The 21,349-nt window shown below is 43.7% G+C and overlaps 3 protein-coding genes and 1 long non-coding RNA gene across 4 annotated transcripts in view; 1 reads left to right on the top strand and 3 right to left on the bottom strand.

Annotated features, from left to right (window-relative positions):
* Positions 1-169: 169 nt before the first annotated feature.
* Positions 170-3,768, bottom strand: LOC118420842. The gene is made up of 4 exons (XR_004831792.1): positions 3,603-3,768; positions 1,101-1,201; positions 545-624; positions 170-307 (listed from the first exon to the last, which is right to left on the bottom strand). It is a non-coding gene; the product is annotated as an uncharacterized LOC118420842 (long non-coding RNA).
* Positions 3,769-4,488: 720 nt separating this feature from the next.
* Positions 4,489-7,564, top strand: LOC118420841 (histone H1-gamma, late-like). Its single transcript, XM_035827878.1, has 3 exons — positions 4,489-4,763; positions 6,042-6,095; positions 6,815-7,564. Exons 1-3 carry the CDS (start codon positions 4,697-4,699, stop codon positions 6,916-6,918), a joined length of 225 nt encoding a protein of 74 aa, XP_035683771.1. The 5' UTR covers positions 4,489-4,696; the 3' UTR covers positions 6,919-7,564.
* Positions 7,565-9,758: 2,194 nt separating this feature from the next.
* LOC118421511 (TNF receptor-associated factor 1-like) lies at positions 9,759-11,747 on the bottom strand. The gene is made up of 2 exons (XM_035828826.1): positions 11,300-11,747; positions 9,759-10,763 (listed from the first exon to the last, which is right to left on the bottom strand). The coding sequence occupies exons 1-2, from the start codon at positions 11,504-11,506 to the stop codon at positions 10,533-10,535; spliced, it is 438 nt and encodes a 145-aa protein (XP_035684719.1). The 5' UTR covers positions 11,507-11,747; the 3' UTR covers positions 9,759-10,532.
* Positions 11,598-21,349, bottom strand: part of LOC118421145 (fibrinogen C domain-containing protein 1-like) — a 12,198-nt gene continuing 2,446 nt past the window's right edge. The window contains exons 6-8 of the mRNA XM_035828305.1: positions 12,284-12,436; positions 11,678-11,850; positions 11,598-11,630 (exon numbers count right to left, since the gene is read on the bottom strand). Of these exons, the coding sequence (XP_035684198.1) occupies positions 11,598-11,630; positions 11,678-11,850; positions 12,284-12,436 (359 nt within the window). The remainder of the gene's footprint in view (positions 11,631-11,677; positions 11,851-12,283; positions 12,437-21,349) is intronic.

Here is a 21,349-nt window from a genome sequence, read left to right as displayed (position 1 = left end):
TAACATAGTCTGGGGGGAAAAAGTTCAGGAAATCCCCTGCAAAACAGAAAGCATTCTTGGACAAACATGTAATTTTCCATGCTTTTTTTCTGTAGTTTATTTTCTTACAAACAAAGATTCAGAATGGCATCATGGTAAAATCTAACATAAATTGCTGAACTGATCAAATAAACTCTTCCTTAGCTAAGATCATGCCATGTTTATCACTTGATATGCTTCTATAACGATACTTAATTCAACATTGCATTTTCTCACCTGTCCAAGGTTCACAGCTTTGGTGTCCAGGACTAACTGAACAAATTCCACCCTGCAACAAAACAACAGATAAACATATAACAAATGCTGTAACGTTCCAACACCTGTACCCCAAATGTTACAACATTCCAATGCCAGTATCCCAAACATTACAACATTCCAACAGTAGTATCTAAATCATGTATGCCTCTGTAACCACTGAAAATTAAAAAAAAAAGCATTTCAGATACCAACATTAGGTTGAAACTTGTCTTGTACTCAACTATCAAAACAAATCAGACCGACTTACCATACATTCTTGTCAATGCCCTCCAACCTTTTTGGAGGGTTGGCAAACTTCTGGGAAGACATCTTTCTTTGCAAATCAATCTGTAAATGAAGAACACAGTCATGTCATTTTGTAGAGTCTAACTTAAGACGATAAACAGAGGTTCAAATACATAATTATTCTGTAGGGTTATAATTTATGCGGACGTCTGACATGGCCAGTTAAACGGTCCATAATCTGGTATTAAGTGTTGATGCATGTATGCACCAACAGATTACAGAGTTGTACCAAGAATATAACCTCCTTGGTTGTACTGAACAGCACTATAGCCACCTGCTTTCTATACCCTTTTAGTCCTTTACATGTCAAGCAGACATGATTGGACTGGGACCTATTGTGTAAAGCATATGTATCTACATACATTATAGTAACATTTTTCTTAATATTGAAATACTTTGAAATTCTAAGATTTGCATTATCCTTCCCAGCTGACAAGTAGCTAAAATATCTAGCAAAAAATGTCTTACATATTTACCAGAGAAGTACTTAGAAGCTAGCCTTTGACACCAGTAGATACCTGAGATGATACTGTCCTAGTTTCCAACAGTGAAGCACAACCACAGGCAGGTTTTGTCAATCTTCCCACAAGTCTCACCACACTGACCAATGGGAGCATACCTGTCAAGGGTTAAAGGTCAACAATCAGGAGGGCAGTACTTCTGTGAAGATGAGGCATTCCTGACAACACAAGAAAGAGAAGAGAGACAGACACATAATATGTAAAACTAAAAGTAAAAGGGATGCATTGTGCAAAATTGATGATTGCAACATTTTACAGACTTCTTTTGCTTTGATAATCGCCAGTGCTGTCTAATTTTAAGTTTGACATCTTTTTTCTACAATCTAATATTTCTTTGCATTCAACATCTACTTCAGGGATTTGAAATATACAGTAATTTACTATAATCTTTACAAATTTGAGTTTCTGCATTATAGCATACTAGTAATTTTCAGATCTTCAATTATTTTTTATATAGATATTTGTCATTGTTATAGTAAAACTTATACTGTACTACAAGATCAGGAAGCTTTTATACCCAAGCCAATCTTGTAAAAACAGAAATAAAAATACACCTAACCTAAATACCATACCATGCATCCCAGGCATTAAAAATCAACTAGTACCAGGCTGCCAGCAAGCAATAAAAGATTATGATCACAAAAACTGAGGAGCTTATATAACTTGTTAGTCACTCAATCATCTACCATTTCACAGCAAACATCAGACAATCGTGTTGATGAAGGTTAGACATCCAGGTAATAAGATAACAGTTATTCAAACAACTGGATATGATTTGGGAACTTGTCAGATGTTCCAGGCAGAATACACTGACAATGAAACAGGGGTCTAGCCAGCGTCCGTTTTTCCGTCAATTGACGGAAATTTGCTGCGTCTGACGGAAAAATTTTAAAACCAATCCGTCAACCTTGACGGACAAAAATCCTTGGTGGAGGCTACAGGCGGATTGGGGACGCTGTCCACGGTCGGAAAAGCCACACACTGTTTGTTTTGCTATTGTTATGATTGTTGACAATGTGTGTCGGTGCCCTTTCGCATACGATAATCTCATTAAAACCCGTTTTTCAAGGTGTCAATGGCAACATTTACTACTTTGTAGTGTCATTGGGAAAATGAATTTTCGCGGTTTTCACGACGATTGAAATTGGCTGACGGAAAAAAATTTTGAGCTGGCTAGAGCCCTGCAATGAAAGGTAGTAGAATCAGATTATCTGACAGGAACATCTGAGCATTTCCAAAATCATATCCTGTTGCTTGAATAACTGCTAGTGCTATTTGGTGCATGGAACAGTTAGATTCTATTAGCAGAAACATATCTCTCAGCAACCTCAAAATCAGAAGGTGAGGGTTAGAATCAGCTGCAGAAAATGGCCACAAAGCTGCTCCTGTGCCAGACATGCAAACACTTGTCCTGACATACCTAGAGACGACAGACACACCACCAAGCTGGAAGCTAGAGAAACAACATCAAAGACACGATATCAAGTTGGTACAAACTTCTTTTTTCTTTGCTGGACAGACAATGCAACAGCTGTGGCTGTGTGAACAAAGCATGGATGTTTAGCAAAGGGTCATTCAACTTCAAAAGTTAAGGGGGGTGATGACTTTTCACAAATGAAATGGGAATGTGAGATGTCAACAGGGAAAAGAGAGTTGAGGGGACAAAGAGGCTTACAGAGGAAAAGAAAGTGTCCTAACCACCCTTCTCAACTTTCAAAATGGAATGGCCCTAAATACTAGCAATGTTACATGTAGTTGGAATTTTTCATTTTTTAATGGTTTGAGCAGTTAGCACTTGGAATAGCAACCTGATAAACCTTTGCAACATTTCCCATTTTCAACTTTCCTATCAAGTACATGGCATTATTTGTTTACGGAGAAAAACAGCCTAAACGGGACCCATCTTGCTGAAAAGCATGCCAGTTTTGCATATAATCCAGACTAGTTAGTGTAAGAAGCTTTAGACTTTGGATAACAGCTTGTTGTATTCTGTATTGTGTGGGTCAGTTGTTACGAGCTTAAGTTGCCTAGGCTGACCCCAGTGCAATATACTATTTTCATTGCAAATAAATACAAATAAACACTGAAACTAAAAAAAATAAAGTTACCACGCCCCCTGATGTGCTAGCTAAGAGAACTAGGTCATGTTAAGTTCACTGAAAAAAAAAGTTCACTGAAGCACCCTTTCTCAAAATTATTGCAGTTTTTGTCTCAGGATACTTGAAAGTATGTGCTGTGACAATGAAAATCAAAGTCAGAGACACTCAGTTCCTTTACAAAAGTTGATACATGACGTAGCTTCAAGTTGGTACTTCAACCTCCTTGTAGCTACATGTAGCTCGCTAGCCGGTGAGAAAATACTCGCCCTCCCCCAAATTCCACAATTTGTTTCCTGGCACACAAGTCTTACTAACAAAATTGAGTGACTTCAAATCATACTGCAAGATACATTTGACATTCACGAAGAAGATCACAGCAGCTGATTGTTTACATACTTACGTTTGAAAGCAATATATTGGGAGAAATTTTGCAAGATGCACTTGTTGCACGTCAGTCCACAAGGGTTAAGTGGGTCAAAGGGCAAAGGTTATACGTCTTCTAGAGCATTATGGGATGTTGATACAGTGGTGCATGCTGGGATGCTATGAACAAGTGCGTCAGGGGGGACGCGCAACTTGATCCGTATGCAAATCAGCGTCCAAACAAAACGCACAATGCCCGGTTTTCGCTTACAAACACAAGAAAACCCTTCGCGGGACGTTTGAAAGCAGAATCGTCCACTCTTTGTCTCTATATTCAAAAATAAACAAAGGGTTCGTGAGAATGGTTTGTCCTGACGGCCTTGTCAGGTCAGTACCTGAGAGGTACAATGTGATTTGCATTTTCTTGCAAAGTGTAAGAACAGAAGCGGTCCCAAAACGCGGTCATTTGCTCAATGCTTCATTGATTTTTACTAAACACCTGGGTTGAGCATGGTCTAGGCTGGTCAAGGCTTGCTAGCGAGGTCATGTGATCAAAACAAAAACCCGTCCGTTACTTAAACGGTGACAGCTCCTTTGTAACGACATAGTAACCGAATACCTTATAAGTTAGCGTCCTTGGGGTTTGTGCGTTTACGTTGCTAAGACGACCACAAGCCTGGATCTGTAATTAAAATGGCTCATTGGACTCCTTTTGTAGGGGTGTCCTGACTTTGTGTTTTGATGCGTTTCTGAAACATTTATGTAGTGAAGCTCCTCTGATGCTATTAAAACAGTAAGTAGATCAACATGTATCATATGTAGATGATGGGGAGAAAATTCTACAACCTAAAAACTTTGTGAAAATAAAATCTGACAGCCACGTTTCCCCTACCTGTACCAAATGGTACGCTCCAATCTCAATGTCGCAGGTCACATAGCTGCGCGTCCCTGCCTCCAAGTCTTTTGTGTTCGCGCATAGCTATTTTTGCTGGGATAGCGTCCCCCACCCCAGTTGCAGCTTGGAGCTTTACCGCACCGCACCGCAGCGAGTCTCTTCACCACCCAGCGCACCTGACCTCCAGCACGGGGAATCTCATCTCGTACCGCACGTCGCCCTCAACCGTACCAGCCATGCCTAAGAGAGCCCGTTCCGCTTCTGGAAGCCGCAAGCCAGCGGCAAAGAAGGCCAAGCCGGCAGGTGAGTAGCTGTAGTGCTGTAGACAGCGGGTCTTAGCTGGGGGGTGAGCGGTCGAGGTTTGCGGTGCGCGGGTTGGGTCGGGGTCTCTCCGACGGCTGCCTGATACCTGGCGGCGTCTGAGTCCTTCGGCCCGGCCTACCGCCAGCGGTCTATCTCTCTGTCTTATCTCGAAATGCAGTTTGCGCTTTTAGACTATAAATCAGGGAGAGTGGGTGTTTACATGGATAGATTTCTGTTTTTGCCTTCCATCCTGAAAATTTTTCATAAGACAATGCAACCCCGGGGCCCCGGGTACCTTCAATCACAGATGGGTGACGCTACTTAGCGGGTTAGGGGTGTTCGCGCCGCGTCGTTTTGGCATGAACACTGAAATTCATCTCCTACGCTTGTTTACGCACGTTTGTAACGCGTTTATCGTTCAGTGCAGTCTCTGGCAATGCAGAAGCAAGGGTTTTTAAGAAATGCACAAATTGTAACTTAGGACCAATGGAAATGACGCATTGGTAGGGGTCGCCTACCTTTTTCTAAACTTTTTTTTAGAAAAAAAAAATCTCACGGACAAAAAAATAGTTGATTTCATCCCGTAAAATTGTTAGTTGCTCCAGGTTTTAACTGAAGAGCTCATTTTGATTTTGCAGTGCAGGGTACCGGTTAGCCGTCCTGTTTAGACTTTTTTGGGGGGACTTTGTTTCGTCAGAGATACCTGTTAGTCAAAGCGCATTTATCTTCAGACGCACGCCAGAGACAACGCGACGCTTCGGGTTTAAACGCCTCGGTCGACCCTGCACAAGTATAGTCAGGTTTTGGGAGATTTGAGAAAGAAGATGTTTTAAGTATGCCAGATTATCTTTCTCGGCTGTTCTTTGACAACAGTTTATTTGAAAAGTTCTTCCTTACGCGCCGGATATCTCTACCGTGTTATATCGGTTTACTTTGCGGCGGGGTTGAGTAACATCTCTTTTATCTCCATTATCTGCTTTGACACGCGTCCATTGGTTCGCTCATCCTTTCCGAAAACTTTAGCGCCCAGACAGTGTGTTGCAAAGAGGTGGATTACATGGCATGTCTTAACAAAACACCTGAGACGCAGAGTCTTGTCAATCTTCTCTGTCATGCAAAAAAAAATCTTAACAAATGGGACAAGTAATTCATGCGGATAACTTAATTAGATGGATTTTTAAGCAAACAAAAGTAGAGCGCGCATTCTCTCTATCATTTGAAAACTTGCAGAGTTTTGATATCTTTTAAATCTAACTTTGACTTTTTTCTCTTCTGCAGCTAAGAGGAAAGCACCAGCCGCCGCCACCGCAGCCCCTGCCGCCAAGAAAGCAAGTAAGTACACCCTACACCGAGTTACACCCTACAACGAGTCCTTACTAAAGACGGGAGATGCTTTCCAAATATGATAACTTCCTGGTTAACTGACCCACCGGTCACTAGGATATTTAAACTTTTAGAAAGTATCGTTTGCTTCATTTCCGTGCAATCTGCAAATATCTTGCAAAATGTGCACTTGATAAAGTTTTTAAAGACTTTAAATTCTAAGGAGAGCGAACGATGCAATGGCAACTGTAATTTGTATCCCGCTTGACAAGAACTTGGAGTCCCCGTTGTCAGGCAGATTCAAACATCAACACCGGTGGAAAATTCCCAGGCAGAGTTTGTTGTGGTATCATGTATCGAAATGACGTATATTACAACCAATCAGATTACTCTTTGCGTGCAAACTGCCAATCACATGACTCCTTTCACTGATACAAACGGTAGCCAACAGCTGACGCGTTTTCTTGTGTTTATGATGTCGATAGCTAACAGCAACTTGTTTGCTTTGGCGTTGTGCCAGAATTTGGAATTATGGGTAAAAGGGGCGGAGTTATGCAAATGAGGGCTTTAAAAAGACTTAAACCCTCTTTTGAAATTCTTGACCTTCACTGTGAGTTGGCTCTCTGCCATAAGTATCACCCCCTTGGGGTATCAGGTTTCCAATGACTCCATTGAGTGAAAGCAGCGTTAGCCACTGATTAAAGCATTTCTCCTTAATTTTTTTCAAGGGCCCGCCAAGGCGAAGAAGGCCCCCCGCAAGAAGGCAGCCAAGCCCAGGGCCAAGCCTGCGAAGAAGTCCTTCAAGAAGAGGGCAGGTGGAAGGAAGAAGTGAAGAATGGATCCCTGAAGATTCGGACACTGTCCAGACTTGTGTGTCTGTGACAGATATTTGTTTGACTGTGTGATGACAATGACTTCTTCACTCAACTAATAGTTGTAAACTAGACAGAGTGTTTTGACGATATATTTTTTCCTCCATTCTTCTTCAACGTTTGCACGGCAACTGGTTGCCACGACAACAAAAAACAACAACACAATGTTGTGATACAAAGTTATCGGTTTTTCTGTACACTCTCTGAGCAGCTCAGAAAAAAAGGGACCAATTTGCTCCGATGGAGTAAGTGTGATATTTGAAAAGAGAAGCGGTTAGAACGTAGAGCAGATGGAGGAAGGGGTTTGCGTATTTTACTGGACAAATGCAGGCGAAGGTTCGAGTTTGTGAAAAGGTTTGAAGGAAAATGAAGGGACCATCGAAGAACGCACATTGTCAACGACTACTATCAGCAGAACGCCTAACGTCTAGATCCATTCCCACTGTGTGTTATTGTGTTTATTTATTGTTTTGAAAATCTCTCTATCAGTAAAAAAAAAAAACACTGCTACCCGTGTCTTTCAGAAAGGAAGATATTTTGTAGACTTCTCTGTAGACGATGTCAACTTTTGTAAAATAAAATCAAAATGTAGTTTTGCTACAAATACGCTTCTGTGTTGAGTTTTAAATGGTTCTAAAACGACCACCCGGATAGAGTATGTTGTTCAGTAATGTAAAGTGCCTTGCACTCTATTGTGAAATGCACCATCAATCCAACATCACCGTATTTACAGAGTGCCTGCCCTATGGTACAAACAAAACATATTCAGCCTCCCTTCAAAAGAACTACATGCTTTGGTTGCTGCGCGCTTTTCAATTACCCCAGGCATTTCCTCACAACCCTCTAACACCTATTCGCAAAACGTTACCATCGCGTCTGATTGGTCAATGTTAAAACATGTGATTGGCTGTTTTCACGCACGAGTCTTCTGATTGGTTAGATGATGATTACGTTGGTGACCCAGTTGCTAGGACACGGCCTTGGCGTTGTTTGGAAGCGTTGTCACTCAAGCTGAGCGCACCTGTTAGCTTTGAACACGCAGGGCATGATGGGGACGTCTCAGGTAGCGTCCTTTTTGTTGACACAAGCCACAAAAGATTAAGATATCGTTACGTACGCCTTTCAAGCACGCAAGGAGAGAGCGTCTGTGAGAAAATACGGCTGTAGCCCGGTGTTTTGAAGTGAGAGAGCCGCTGGCTCAATCCCATGAAGGAGCAAGCACAACCCCATGTAGTCAACAAATCTAAGGAAAAATGTCACGGCAAATGTTACTAAAAGGGGCTCCCAGGGAATGAATATACGAAGTCTCTAGCAAACTATTGTTAGGTTTTGACAAAAGTGTACTTTGCTAAAAACCAATGTTATGAATAGGTAGGTAGGTAGTCCTTATGGTCTTAGGGGCATTGGGTTGTTTTCAACTCTGTTATAGCACGACATTGGGAGGCTTTTACCTCCCTAACCGAAGTCAGGTACCCATTTTTACACCTCCGCAGAGTGAAAAAAAGTCGTACAAAGTGACTTTCCTAATGGCACAATGTCGATAGCATGATTCGAACCTAGGACTCCTGGCTTCATTGCACAATACTCCGCACTTACGCCACACTACCAAACAAGCTATGAATAAGAGACTGTCCACCCGTGTAGTCTCTTGTACACTGATTAAACTAGAGTTGAACTTATTAAGCACTAGGAAAACATTATGAAGACTCCAGCCTTACATGCATCCCTAGCGTTTGTTCCCAGTAGCCAGTGTCCCGGCTTTGAGGTCAGACCTTGAACACTATATTGTAGGTTGTGTCCATGAGAATGGTTTATTCACTCCAGTAGACAAAGTTCGGTTTAATGGCACAAGGACTGTAACGTAAAGCTCATTGCTCGTAGCTATAATCTAAAGACACTGTTGAGAAAATTGTTGGACGATGTTTCCTTAGCGGTCAGGTGACAGCTATAGATTTAGAAGAATTAGAAGAAACCAACTACAATTAGGGGTGAGGTATAGACCTACAGCTGACATCCGGATATCCCAATGATGCGTTCATTGCAAGAACACCCAACTAACATGTTACGTCATGTAGGCTGACAGAAACGTCAAATATGTACGTGTGGATCCCTCACAAAGAACAACAACAAAAGTTTTAAGAATACATATTTGAATGGGCACGTTTACCCCTACCCTTACAGCAGTGGGCTGGCCTAGCCCAAATGATTCACACAGAGTTTAGGTTGGACACAGAAAACCAATATTGGGAAAGCAGAAGAAATGTATATCACGTTTTATTTGAAAGCCAGTTATCTCAATGGGAATGCCACGAAGTCTGTCAGGTTCTCAGTAAGACAACGTTAACGATATATACAAACGTACTGATTGATTAGGCACACACAGAGCATCAGACCAACGTATAGGTTCAGGGATTTACTCATATTCACCTCGTATCTCTGCCTAACGAACGCCACAGTCCCGTTTGTTCAAGAAAATATATCAAAATACATTGTCCTAGATCCTATAATGTATCTAATACCTTAGTCGTTACAGAGTCGGTGAAAATGCTTTTATCTAACTGCAGCGATGCTTCTTGTCTTCAAGGTCAATTAACGTAAGCTAGGTGGTCGCTGAGGCCTACGTCACACTTCCTACCCGGGGCCTGACCGGGCTGTTTGTAGAAACGAAAAATTAAGGTTTGCGCCAATAAATATGCACAAGGCGTACTGTTGAATTATTTTTGGTCCGTTTTGTGTTTTTGTTGTCCTTTATATCGTACTTTTCGTTCCCCAAAACTGCCCAGCCGGGCATCTTTGTGGAAATGTGACGTTAGCCTTACCAGCATTTTGCACAAGAAAAATTCAAATCTATATCAAACTATATAAATCATTACTCCGCTAAAAAAACTTTTGCTATATACATTCTCTCTTTCATGTTCTTTCCATTTGAACACTTTCCATCATTTTCTTTCAGTACCATTGTATAGACTCACTCAGTACGCGAATACAGTAATATCTGAATCTATTCTAAAAAACGAAAGATATTAAAGAAAACGGAAGCAGATGGAGGCATAAAGGAGGCTGATACTAGAGGCAACCACTGTTCCCGACAGTTATACAACTTCTAGCATGAAACTAGTACTGAAGTTTGTTGAAGTTGATGAAGCTACCATATCTGTAGGGTCTTCAATACGAGGGATGATCAATAAGTTCTGAGCCTCACTAACAAATAAAGTAAATAAGGTAAACATTTCAAATTTCGGAGCATAATTATAAGGCATTAATATAAGTCTTTAATGATTATGCCCCGAAATTTCAGTTGTGCACCTTATTTCTCGGTAAGGATATCGTATGTACACCATGGCCCCTATGTGTGTATTTCCCAATATTAGACCTAGTCTCTACCAAACTGACTACGCTCGCTATTGTAGGGAGAATAATTTGCCAATGGAGTTTTGCTACCAGAGGAGTTGGTTGGCCGCGCAGCAACATGGACCTACGCGTGGACTGACTCCCCTGGCCAATTTCCCGATTTTTTTTTGCGAATTCTACGATCCCCGCACCCCCATAGGAAGAAGGCCTTGTGGAGGCTATATTAGACCAGTCCAACAGTGTCCACGGTGATCTTGAGGAACATGGTGTCGTCCCTGACGTATGCGTGCCCGCTGTTGTACAGCCGCTCCAGCGGCACGAAGTCGGGAGTCCCGCAGGGCAGGTTGGAGTCACCGGTGGGCCGCGCAAAGGACGGGCTGGTCGGGTAGGCACCGGCATGGAACCAGTCCGTCACGTCTGCTTGGTGGTCCTGGTCTAGTAGTGTGAATGTCACCTGGGGTGAAGACAAGGAAGAAATGGTGTCCTGTTGTTATTAGAGTCTTCGCAGGTCTTGGAACAATGTTTTTCCGCGCTCGTTTGGGCGTTTTGTTACTGAGTATACCGGTAGTAAAGCATGCACCTGGACATATGTAGCCAGTTGGTAGCGTGCACAAGAGTGACTTATGTGTGAGAAATAACACAAATCTTAAAGTTAGGAATGTTGTGAAGAACCAAATTAACTTTTAACATTGAAAAGACGTCTTTATAGTTTATCAAAGCAATCTCAAGCAGTGACAGTCAGAACCTCGCACCAGTATTTGGTGTCTAATGTTAAGCGCTGCGCTGCGACTTACTGACAGCCTCTGCCGGCCGCTTCCACATCTGCATCATAATTGCACACAAGGGGGCGCTCGCGTACGGTGAACTTCACCTTCCGCAACTGGCTGGCTTGCCAGGATACGGTCGATAGGCGGCGCTTTGGGTGAAACATGTACATGTGAAAGGAAATCTATCAATGGATGGTACACAATGCTGGGTGACCGTACGTACCTTCTGACGGAAAGGCCAGGACAGAATGGCGTCGTATTCTCCCTTCATCATGACGAAGAAGACGCTGACGTGTGTGCCCTCCCCTCTGCCGTACCCGTTCAAGTACACCTGTGCGCGCATCTTGTATCCCGCGCGGCTGGTGAAGAAGCACACAGAATCGATGACTGTAGTTTTACCAACTGTCGCATCGCGGCGCTTTTGAGCCATACCGGAAATCTTCCACACGAACTCGCCGTCGTAGCTCGTCTCTTTCAAAGTTTTGAGACGGACTGCGCGCTGAGCGAGCTGGGCGTCTTGCTCAGCACTCCTCGTCTCCAGCGCCTTGACCCGGCTTTGCAGACGGGAGATCCGGGCTTTTCCTTCGGTTTCCTCGGCCACCTGCAGCTGCTCCACTTCGTAGTTGAGACGCTCCACCTCGTCGAAAGCGCCCCAAACAACCTGCTCGACAGCCTCCATCCGGGTCTCCATGTCCGCTGTTATACCCAGGAGGATTGCCTTTATGGCCCTCTCTATGCCGTCGATCTGGTTCCCAAGACCAGCGATGTCAGAATCTGGAACAACGAAGAAACAGATTGTTGTTTGCACACGATTACCTAACAGTTCGATGTGTTCCGATAAACTGCAATGCCGGCTATATCAGAGCTTGAAAACTTTTGATAACGATTCCAAGTTACATTATCTAGGCTGGGAAAACGTTCATTCAGACTTTAGATAAAAAGCAAAACATTAGTGAGAAATCCAAAATGATAGTCATATTAAGTTTTGGTGAGTCTACGCATATCGTTGCCGAGGTCCAAATGACATACAAAATGTAATATCCTATAGTGGTCTGTAAAATTCATTCCCTTCATAACAATGTCCCCAACAAAATTAAGATACTGAAAACGATTTTTAGTAGAATAAAGTGTACGTTATAACAGAAAGAGAATATAACAGAATAGACGAAGAAGGCGAAACGCAACAACAATACATTATGTTGTTTACCCCTGGCCTCCAAGGCACCGACCCTATCGGAGAGCTGCTGTACCGCCATCAGTAGTTCCCCTATCACGCCCGCCAGTACGTCTGGTCTGTCATTCCCTGTCCTACCTCCGCCCCGGCTCTCCTTGCCGAACCCTTCCATAATGCTGGCGTATCCTGTTGACGGATGAAATATAACAACACTACTTACGATTCACAAACCCGATCGATCCCTTCCCCACATACAATCTAGACCGTCTTGTTTCCTGATGATAAAAGCAACCACAGAAGCAATGGAAGCGGAGCGTCCAAACTTTTCATAAAATTTCAACATGTTGACATGTACTGTAAATGATACTTAGCTAATCTCCAAGCAGATCTTGCGGTAGTTTAAGACAGTAACATAAGCTGGGGAAGGACTTTAGCCGGCAGAGGAGTTTTCTACTACCGCAAGATCTGCTTGGAGATAAATACTTAGCGTCAGTTATGATGCACCAAGGAGGTTATATAACCTCCTTGGGTGCATGTAGGTTAGCACAATGATTTCCTTTCTCACCCCGCGTACATTCCTGCCAAATGATGCCACATAACTGGCAAACAAAAGCTATTGACCGACCATCGGCAGAAAAGACAAATTCAAGGCAAACACTCAATGCAAGTTGGCCATTTTACCGGCCGTCAACCATCAAACGCCACTGTAAAAGTGTAAACCATGTAAGAGCTCCTGGGCATGTTTACATAGACTCTTCTGTGTAGTTGTTTCACACCAGTGCTTTTGTGTGGCTGTCAGAATATAATTGATTACGTGTGCATGGTATGGTTGGACATGGGTGGAACTGGAAATGTTTTGTATGTCCAGAACACGAGATGTCTGAACTGCTAACTGGAAGTTGTGCTGCATACCGTAGGACGCATATAATCCAAGCATTTAAAGTTCTTATAAAGACTAACCCACATACCAAATATCAAAACAATTCATCCAGACGCTCTCTGAGGGGCTGCATGGGGGGAGGGTCCCAACAACGATTTACGCTGAATTCAGAATAACACCCTACATACTGTAAATGCAGAAATGTTGGCGGTGGATTTATATTCGCGGTTTTCGCGTTGGCCATTTCACCGCGAATTTAAAACCACCGCGAACATTTTTCCAGGGCATTAAGATACTACAGTGCATGGTGCTACCGCGAAATTAAAACCACCGCGAAAAGTCCTTTCCCCGCTACCGCGAAATTAAATCCCCGCGAACTTAAATGCATTTACAGTATTACGCCAAATCGAGGAAGGCAATTACGCTAAATTTGGTCGCCTCGCTACGAATAACGTATATACAGATAAGATGGTTTCCCTACGAGTTACGGGAAATAAATTTAAAATAGACTGCCTACGCCTTACGGAAAAAAAGTATGCAGACCCTCTTCTCTAGTTCTCTTGCGGACAGATATCACAAACACACAGCGGCCACTATCTGACTATAATACCCCCGACACAAATGCGTGCAGACGACACGGCCGTCTACAGGAGGCACATGTTGTTCAATCATCTGCCCGGGCGCCCGCACACGCCGGAAACCACCAACCACACAGAAGTGTGAAGGTCTCCTCTGTTTGTGTTTGTGAAGGTGGCTAATAAGTCCGGATATGTTTTCGGGCTTCACTATCAATAAGGCTAGACGGTGCCGCTCGAAACATATGCGTTAACACTTTTATTCTCCAAAATAAAAATAAAAACCAGAAATTAACTGCCTGATGAAGACTCACTAATGTGTAGGGCGAAACTTCAATCGCCCCACGACACTCCGAAGGGAACTGGTCCGTGGTTTTCACGATAACAACCTTGTCTACTTCTTAGTACGACGGAAAATCGGAAGCATAACGGTACCGTTACATTTGAGAAATTCTGTTTCTTAAATTGCCAAGACGAGATAGATATGAAAATCCTACCGGTATAGATGCAGCTGGCAGATTTAGAGCTGTCGACACGTCCAAGGCCCGGTGAGCGACTGACTGTGAGAAGCGTGAGAAGCGTGCGCCACGTGACAGCTATGAACTTCTGATAAAGCTTCGCCATGCACAGGTACGCTCCCCGTCCTTTTGTGTAGCTGTTAGATCCTGTTCCGACCCGATTTCAACCCCTAGAAAAACCCTGTTTCCAACCCGATCCAAACCCTAGAAAAACCCTGTTCCGACCCGATCCAAACCCTAGAAAAATCCTGTTCCGACCCGCGATCCAAACCCTAGAAAAACCCTGTTCCGACCCGATCCACACCCTAGAAAATCCCTATGCCGATCCTATCCAAACCCTAGAAAAACCCTATTCCGGCCCAATCCAATCCCTAGAAAAACCCTATTCCAACCCTATCCAAACCCTAGAAAACCTTGTTCCGACCAGATCAAAGCCCTAGAAAAAGTTAAACCCTGTTCCGACCCGATCCAAACCCTAGAAAAACCCTATTCCGGCCCAATCCAAACTCTAGATTCACTATATATGTGTAGGGCAGGGTGGAGCTTCAACCCGGGCTCGCCCCTACTACACTCCGAGGGAGAAACTGGTAACTGGCCCGTGGTTTTCACGATAACAACATTGTGTACTTCTTATATATAATAGTACAATGGAAAACTGCGCGCGCTTTTCCTTAAGGCCCCCTCTCACTTGACGTGCGGCACGCTTGCGGCATTGCTGCGTTCGTTCACTGCGGTACTGTTTTGTTATTTTCTCCGATTTGTTATAATTCAGATATTGCGCAATACGTAAAAGTGTGACATAGAAGACCACAAAATACACAACAAGTAAGAAAATTCGTTCTTTATCTCTGAAATTCGTTGAGCATCTTCCGAACGCAGCAATGCCGCAAGCGTGCCGCACGTCAAGTGAGAGGGGGCCTTTAGCCGGCTATAGTCCTCTGGCCAGCTTACTCCTCTATTTGTTCCATTTCTACTATTTTTCCAGCGACCCGGATATCGAGTCCTGTAAAGACTAATAACTGTAACGTTACATTGGAGAAATTCTGTTTTGTTTCCTAACTTGCCAACACGAGATAAATATGAAAATCCTACCAGTATAGATGCAGCTGGAAGATATAGAGCTGTTGACACGTCCAAGGCTGGTGAGCGACTGGCTGTGAGAAGCGTACGCCACGCGTCACTACATATACTGGTACATGCACATGTACTGACCAGTGTATTCTGACAGCTACACAAAAGGACCTGTTTGGAGACTGCGCGTGTGCTCGCCCCCTCTCGAGAATGGCACTTTGGATAAATATTTGTTTGTTTGCCAAAGCCTTGTCTAACCGTTCCATAATGTCGTGTCCTGCTGACGGAAGAAATAAAACTACTTTTGTCGATTTTTGAAAGACTCGGATTCAGAAGCCCACTCCCAACTTCACATACATTCTGATTGTGCGAATTCTGATACACAACCGGTGAACCACAACTGAGGCTAGGTGAACCACAGAGGCGGAGCAAAGATGTGCCCAACCTTTTCAACATGCTGACATCTAACGTTACTTGATGGATTTTCGTTAGCATGTCCTTTGTGACCCCACGAGCATTCCAGAAAATAGTACGAAAGAAAACAACACAAACCACCAGCTAAAATGATTTGGTGCGATGGCTTTGAAAACCCGGACTCCTGCTAAGAAATGTTGGAGTTTCTAGTCGACATAGATATACCATACCCTTGTCAACCCCAAGAGGGACTGTTTCAACGTCCTTGTCAACCCGGAGCAAATATAGTCGGTGCCAAACTCCAAAGCTGTCAGTCATGCTTTTGTTTGTCATGACGTCAAACAATTATGCTACTGTAAACCATCCTACTGTAAACAATCATGTAACTTGTACGAGCGCGAGGGTATGTAAATTTGACCCTTCGCGCTTTGATACAGTTGTTTCACACCAAGTGCCTTCTGTTGGCTTGTCAACCACCTGTCAGTAAGACAATCAATTACTGTGCATGGTTGGACGTACGCCCGTAAGCAACAGGGTGCTTCGAATTATTCAGAATTCATACGATCCACTATATACTATAAAGGAACATACGGATTTTAGTACGGAATCCATACAAAGATCGTATGTATACTCGATATTAGTAAAACCCCTGAGTATCAAAGGGTAACTGATCATGAATGTCCTTGTAATGTGACTTATAAAACAACAGAGGCGGGCCGTCGTCTACGGGAGACACATGTTTCCGTTGTTCTCAACCGTTTTTCTTCGTCCCGGCTCCCTAGGCGGAACTGTGTATAGCTGATACGTCGATCTGTGTCATGAATTTTCCATAACATACTAGGTCATACTAGTAGTAGCGAGGCAAAACCTAGTTCTTAGCAAAACATAATTATATATAACGCGGTATTTTCTTGTCTAACACCTATAGCAAACAAGACTTGGAAGGTTTTGAATACCTCTGTCAAAGACTAACCAGGTATCAGGTATCGGTATGTGGCCCAGAATGTGGCAAAATTGAGTGAAAGTACGCCCGGCATACTGCTACATGATCCTACATACTGCCCGACCTGTCATTCAAGCTCAGATAGCTCTGTGAACGGCCCGCCATGGTCAGGACTTGGGAACTGTACGTATGTGTAGGGGATTGAGCGATTTCACATGCACAACGCCAGATGTCAAACGTCGTCGTTAGCGGGCGATACAGTGTAAACGGGTGGAAGTCTATCCGTACGTGGCTATCAAACATGGACTGGAGTTCCTCGCACCAGGAGATCTAGAGTAGCTTACTGTTATATCCAAATCCTATCCAAACCCTACCCCAATCCTATCCCAACCTTATCCAAACCCTACCCCAATCCTATCCCAACCTTATCCAAACCCTACCCCAATCCTATCCCAACCTTATCCAAACCCTACCCCAATCCTATCCCAACCCTATCCAAACCCTACCCCAATCCTATTCCAACCCTATCCAAACCCTATTTCAACCCTACCCCAATCCTATTCCGACCCTATCTGAACCCTACCCCAACCCTATTCCAACCCTATCCAAGCCCTATTCCAACCCTATCCAAACCCTATTCCAACCCTATCCAAACCCTATTCAAATCCTATCCAAACCCTACCCCAATCCTATTCCAACCCTATCTGCACCCTACCCCAATCCTATCCAAACCCTATCTAAACCCTATTCCAACCATATCCAAACCCTATTCCAACCCTATCCAAACCCTTTCCCTATCCTATCCCCACCCAATCCCAGCCCAAAGTTAAAGATTAACCAGGTATCATGTTCCGAGCACTTCGGATATGTGACCCCTATGTGACCAAGAATGTGGCCCAACCGAGTGAAAGTACCAGACTGGCATTCCGTAGATCACTGTACGTGCTGGGTGAACAACCGTCCGCGCTGCCCGGACCTGCCATTCAAGAACAGATAGTTCTGTGAACGGCCGGGCCGGCCATGCCCAGGACTAGGGAACTGACTGATTATTTCACACAGTGTGATGCGTCAAAAGTCGTCGTTAGCGGGTGATAGTAATACAACTTGTAAGAGGGCTGAAGCTCTAGCCGTGACCATCAAGCATGGACTTGAGATCGCAGGAGGAAAGAAGCGGGCAGTTATGCTTAGTAGTGAGGCGACAAATCTGTGGACAAAATGGATTCCTTGTGTGCTGGATGGACCGTCTGTGTTTTTGTCAACCACTCAGGTGAGAGATAATAAAGATAGAATGTTGCTACTAACTCAAGAGGGCATGGTGTGGTATTTGTTCGTTCCTTGTTCCTTGTTAGTAAGGATTTGTAGAATCTTCCCCTGTGGATATATGGATTTGTCGCTAGCTTACGTGCATTAGGCTATCTGATAAGTGACTACAACTTTTTCACCACTGTTATGTTAACGACTTTTCACAGTCTAGTCATGGCTTAGTTACTAGTATACAAAATACCACGTCAATTGCAGACTTATACGTGATCATAGTGGTTTCAAAGTGGTTCTTTGACCCCTGGATTAAAGTGGGTTATTGGTTCCATCAGGTCTAGACATCTCCGGGTCAGAAGCTATATACATGGCCTCAATCCGTCATGGCCCAGTTACTCAGGTAGGGAATGGACGATATTTTCGGGGGGGGGGGGGGGGGGGTGGCTGGTGCACTAGGGGGAGGATCATTGAATTTTTTTGAGCCGGGGGAGGGCCAACGGACCTACATTGCGACGACTCGTGCCGTCGGCGCTCGAAATCGTGAAAATACATTGCATTGGAGGGGAGAGGTGGGGGGGGGGGGCGTTGACCTCAATAACTTTAGCCTAAACAAGTGTCAACAACGTGTGATTTCACATACACATGTATTAGAAAATCAAGACTCACTGGGCAGTATCCAAATCCAGACCCTAGAACAGCAGCGAAGTGTTGGTGCCCTTACACTCCTACACCCGATGTACCACCAAGACTACTGAACAACCTGCTATCTGAGCCCTATGTGGAACAGGATTGCCGAGAAACTTCCATTAGTGCGGCCCCTGAGCTTGTGAATTCAACCTCCTCCTGTCACAAACAAAATTATCCGTGCGTTAATCCTTTATCCTTTTATTCTTCCGTTAAGACATTGTAAATACCAGAACTAGAGACTTACTTTACTTTAGTCATAAAGTGAAGGCCCACCTTAGTGCTACTCGCCAGGCGTACCGTATTGTAAAACAAGTTTATTCAGTTGCTATTAAGCTGAGGTGATGGAAACAACATATAAAAAGTTCGTGTAATTCTAGTAGGCCAGATACACATTACCACACATCTGCCAATCTTAACTGCTCGTAATGATACCTAATTAATCTGTAACAAAGATTTCTCACAATTTGTTTCTGATTTTCGTTTGAAAAAATCTTCTACATCATGATGTGTAGTTCCGGGTTGAGGAATTTAAAACATCTGAAGTCTTGTTTACTCTATGTGTCACAAAAGTAACACTGCGTTTAGCTTTTCCTCACCAGTATAACTTTCCCCTGGCCAGGATGTCAAAGATCAGGAACATTCCCAACGAAGATTAACCTATTAGCCACCTGCATAAATACCATCAGAAGTCAGGAGAGTTCTCACAGCGGTGTAATTGATAGGTCCTGGTGGGTGCGCGCACAACATACGGTTGAACAACAAAATGCCTCCTGCAGACGGCCCTGTGACCTGACGTGTGCACGCATTTGTATCGGGGGGTCTCTACCAGACTCCGGATCGCTGGAAAAATCGTAGAAATGGAACAAATAGAGGAGTAAGCCGACCAGAGAACTATAGCTGCGACACGTCCTATCTGTTCTCGGACCGTCCTTCTACCTCTAGGTAGGAATCCATCAGGATGACACCAGGCCAGTATGCACTTTCAAGCTGTTTATTCTTCAGGTCTCTGCACAGACGTCCTATCTGTGCAGGGTCTCTCTTGGGCGTCTCTTGCTACGTCATATACGCATGCGTGTTAGTCTAACATGTTAAACAGTTACTGGTGCTAATAAGCTACACATGTTACAATAGCCAGCTAGGGAACAGCACACGATCCACGGATCTGGTATAGACCCTAGCCGGCTATAGTTCTCTGACCGGCTTACTCCTCTATTTGTTCCATTTCTACGATTTTTCCAGCTATCCGGTAAATATCTCTAGGACATCAAGGGATGTCGACGGATATTTTACTAATTACTTCAAAGTAAAAAAACAGATTAAAAACAGGCAAGCGATAGACTGGAGTCCAATCTTCTTAGCTTTGTTCCGCACCCAAATAAAGGTAGCTACAATGTTAGGCAAGAGACAAAATATGGAACAGGGCTAGGCTGGTAACCAACAAGCAGAGGGCTGGGGATATCGCTAAAATGCCATATTATGGCCCGGGATAGCCGCACGACGCTCCGCGGGAGAAACTGTCGTTGGCCCCGTCCAATTACCCTCGTATTTGACGGTGGACTTCCTAATATATTGTCGGGCTAAGTCAATTCACTCTAAACAAGTCTCGTACTCGCGTTTAAAACTCCGAAGCCAATGTCGTGGACATTCTAAAACATACCGGCAATATACAAAGTCCTCCCCGCGGAGGCGAGGCCTTATCGCCCGTAAAACTCTCAGTGGCGAGGCGATAAACTGAGCGGGTTTACGATAACAACAACTACTAGTGTACTTAAAATCGGTAACTGTAAAATTGCATATGGGAAATGATGTTCTACAGAATGAATGTAGAAATCCTACCGGTATACTGTTCAGCTGCGTCGGACCAATGCGTTGGAGCCACGGAAGATCACTGAAAGCGTGCAGCGTTGATGCTGTGATGCCTCCTATATAAGTATTACACAGCGCTCCTGGCCTGGAGCACTCCTTTCCTTGTGCACTTAAACGAAGATTAATTAATGAATGAAAGACCTCTATTGTAATTTATACTCAAACAAGCTAAGTACAGGTCATAGCGATAAAACACAATTTCATATAAGAAAAGTGTTATCTTTCTACATCTACAGAGACTATGTGCTAGTATGTACAGGTTCAACTTCTTCTTGCAAACATATGTTAGATGTAATCAATAATACAGGATTTAGCTAGTTGCATAAGGAATATCATTTTTTCCTTACTCTTTATATAACGGAAATTAGGGAAGATATCTTGCATGCAATCGAAGAGGACGTTTTTTTCGTTGGTGTATATAGTACAGTCCACAATAAAGTGACACGACCAGCGGATTGCTGATCTGCCGTTTTCAGTGGCCACTGTGTACTTTACACATCTCAACTCGATCCGTTCTCACTCGGTCCTTACATGACATACAAGGAACAGATTCAAACCTGTAAGAGACAAGGTATATTCATCCAGCGGGTGGGCGTACTATTCCCGCGGAAGGAAGTGCTATACAAGCTCCGGCTAGCCGCACGATGCTGTATGATCCGCCGGTGAACTTGTATTTATCCTCAGGAAATTCCTACTCATTACGAAAACCAAAAAGCTTACTGATATGATTTACAAGTCAATGCATTGTCTTACGACAGTACCACAACCCCTTTCGAATTCGCCGCTCAAGTTATCACAAAACTAAAAGTTAAATTAGAAATCAACTGCGTATGGCGGGGAGACGTACTGCTGATTGTGTAGGGTGGAACTAAACCAGTAGCCGGGCTC

Source organism: Branchiostoma floridae, chromosome 8 (genome assembly GCF_000003815.2).
Source record: "Branchiostoma floridae strain S238N-H82 chromosome 8, Bfl_VNyyK, whole genome shotgun sequence".
Classification (NCBI taxonomy): Eukaryota; Metazoa; Chordata; class Leptocardii; order Amphioxiformes; family Branchiostomatidae; genus Branchiostoma; species Branchiostoma floridae.
This window is presented reverse-complemented; position numbering and strand designations above follow the sequence as displayed.

Bases quoted from the DNA above. Each gene is read 5' to 3' on its own strand.
- LOC118420841 (XM_035827878.1), top strand. From the start codon at position 4,697: ATGCCTAAGAGAGCCCGTTCCGCTTCTGGAAGCCGCAAGCCAGCGGCA. The intron at 4,764-6,041 runs GTGAGTAGCTGT...TCTCTTCTGCAG, and splicing joins AAAGAAGGCCAAGCCGGCAG to CTAAGAGGAAAGCACCAGCC. The intron at 6,096-6,814 runs GTAAGTACACCC...ATTTTTTTCAAG, and splicing joins CCCTGCCGCCAAGAAAGCAA to GGCCCGCCAAGGCGAAGAAG.
- LOC118421511 (XM_035828826.1), bottom strand. From the start codon at position 11,506: ATGGCTCAAAAGCGCCGCGATGCGACAGTTGGTAAAACTACAGTCATC. The intron at 10,764-11,299 runs GTACGTACGGTC...TCTTCACCCCAG, and splicing joins CCTGGCCTTTCCGTCAGAAG to GTGACATTCACACTACTAGA.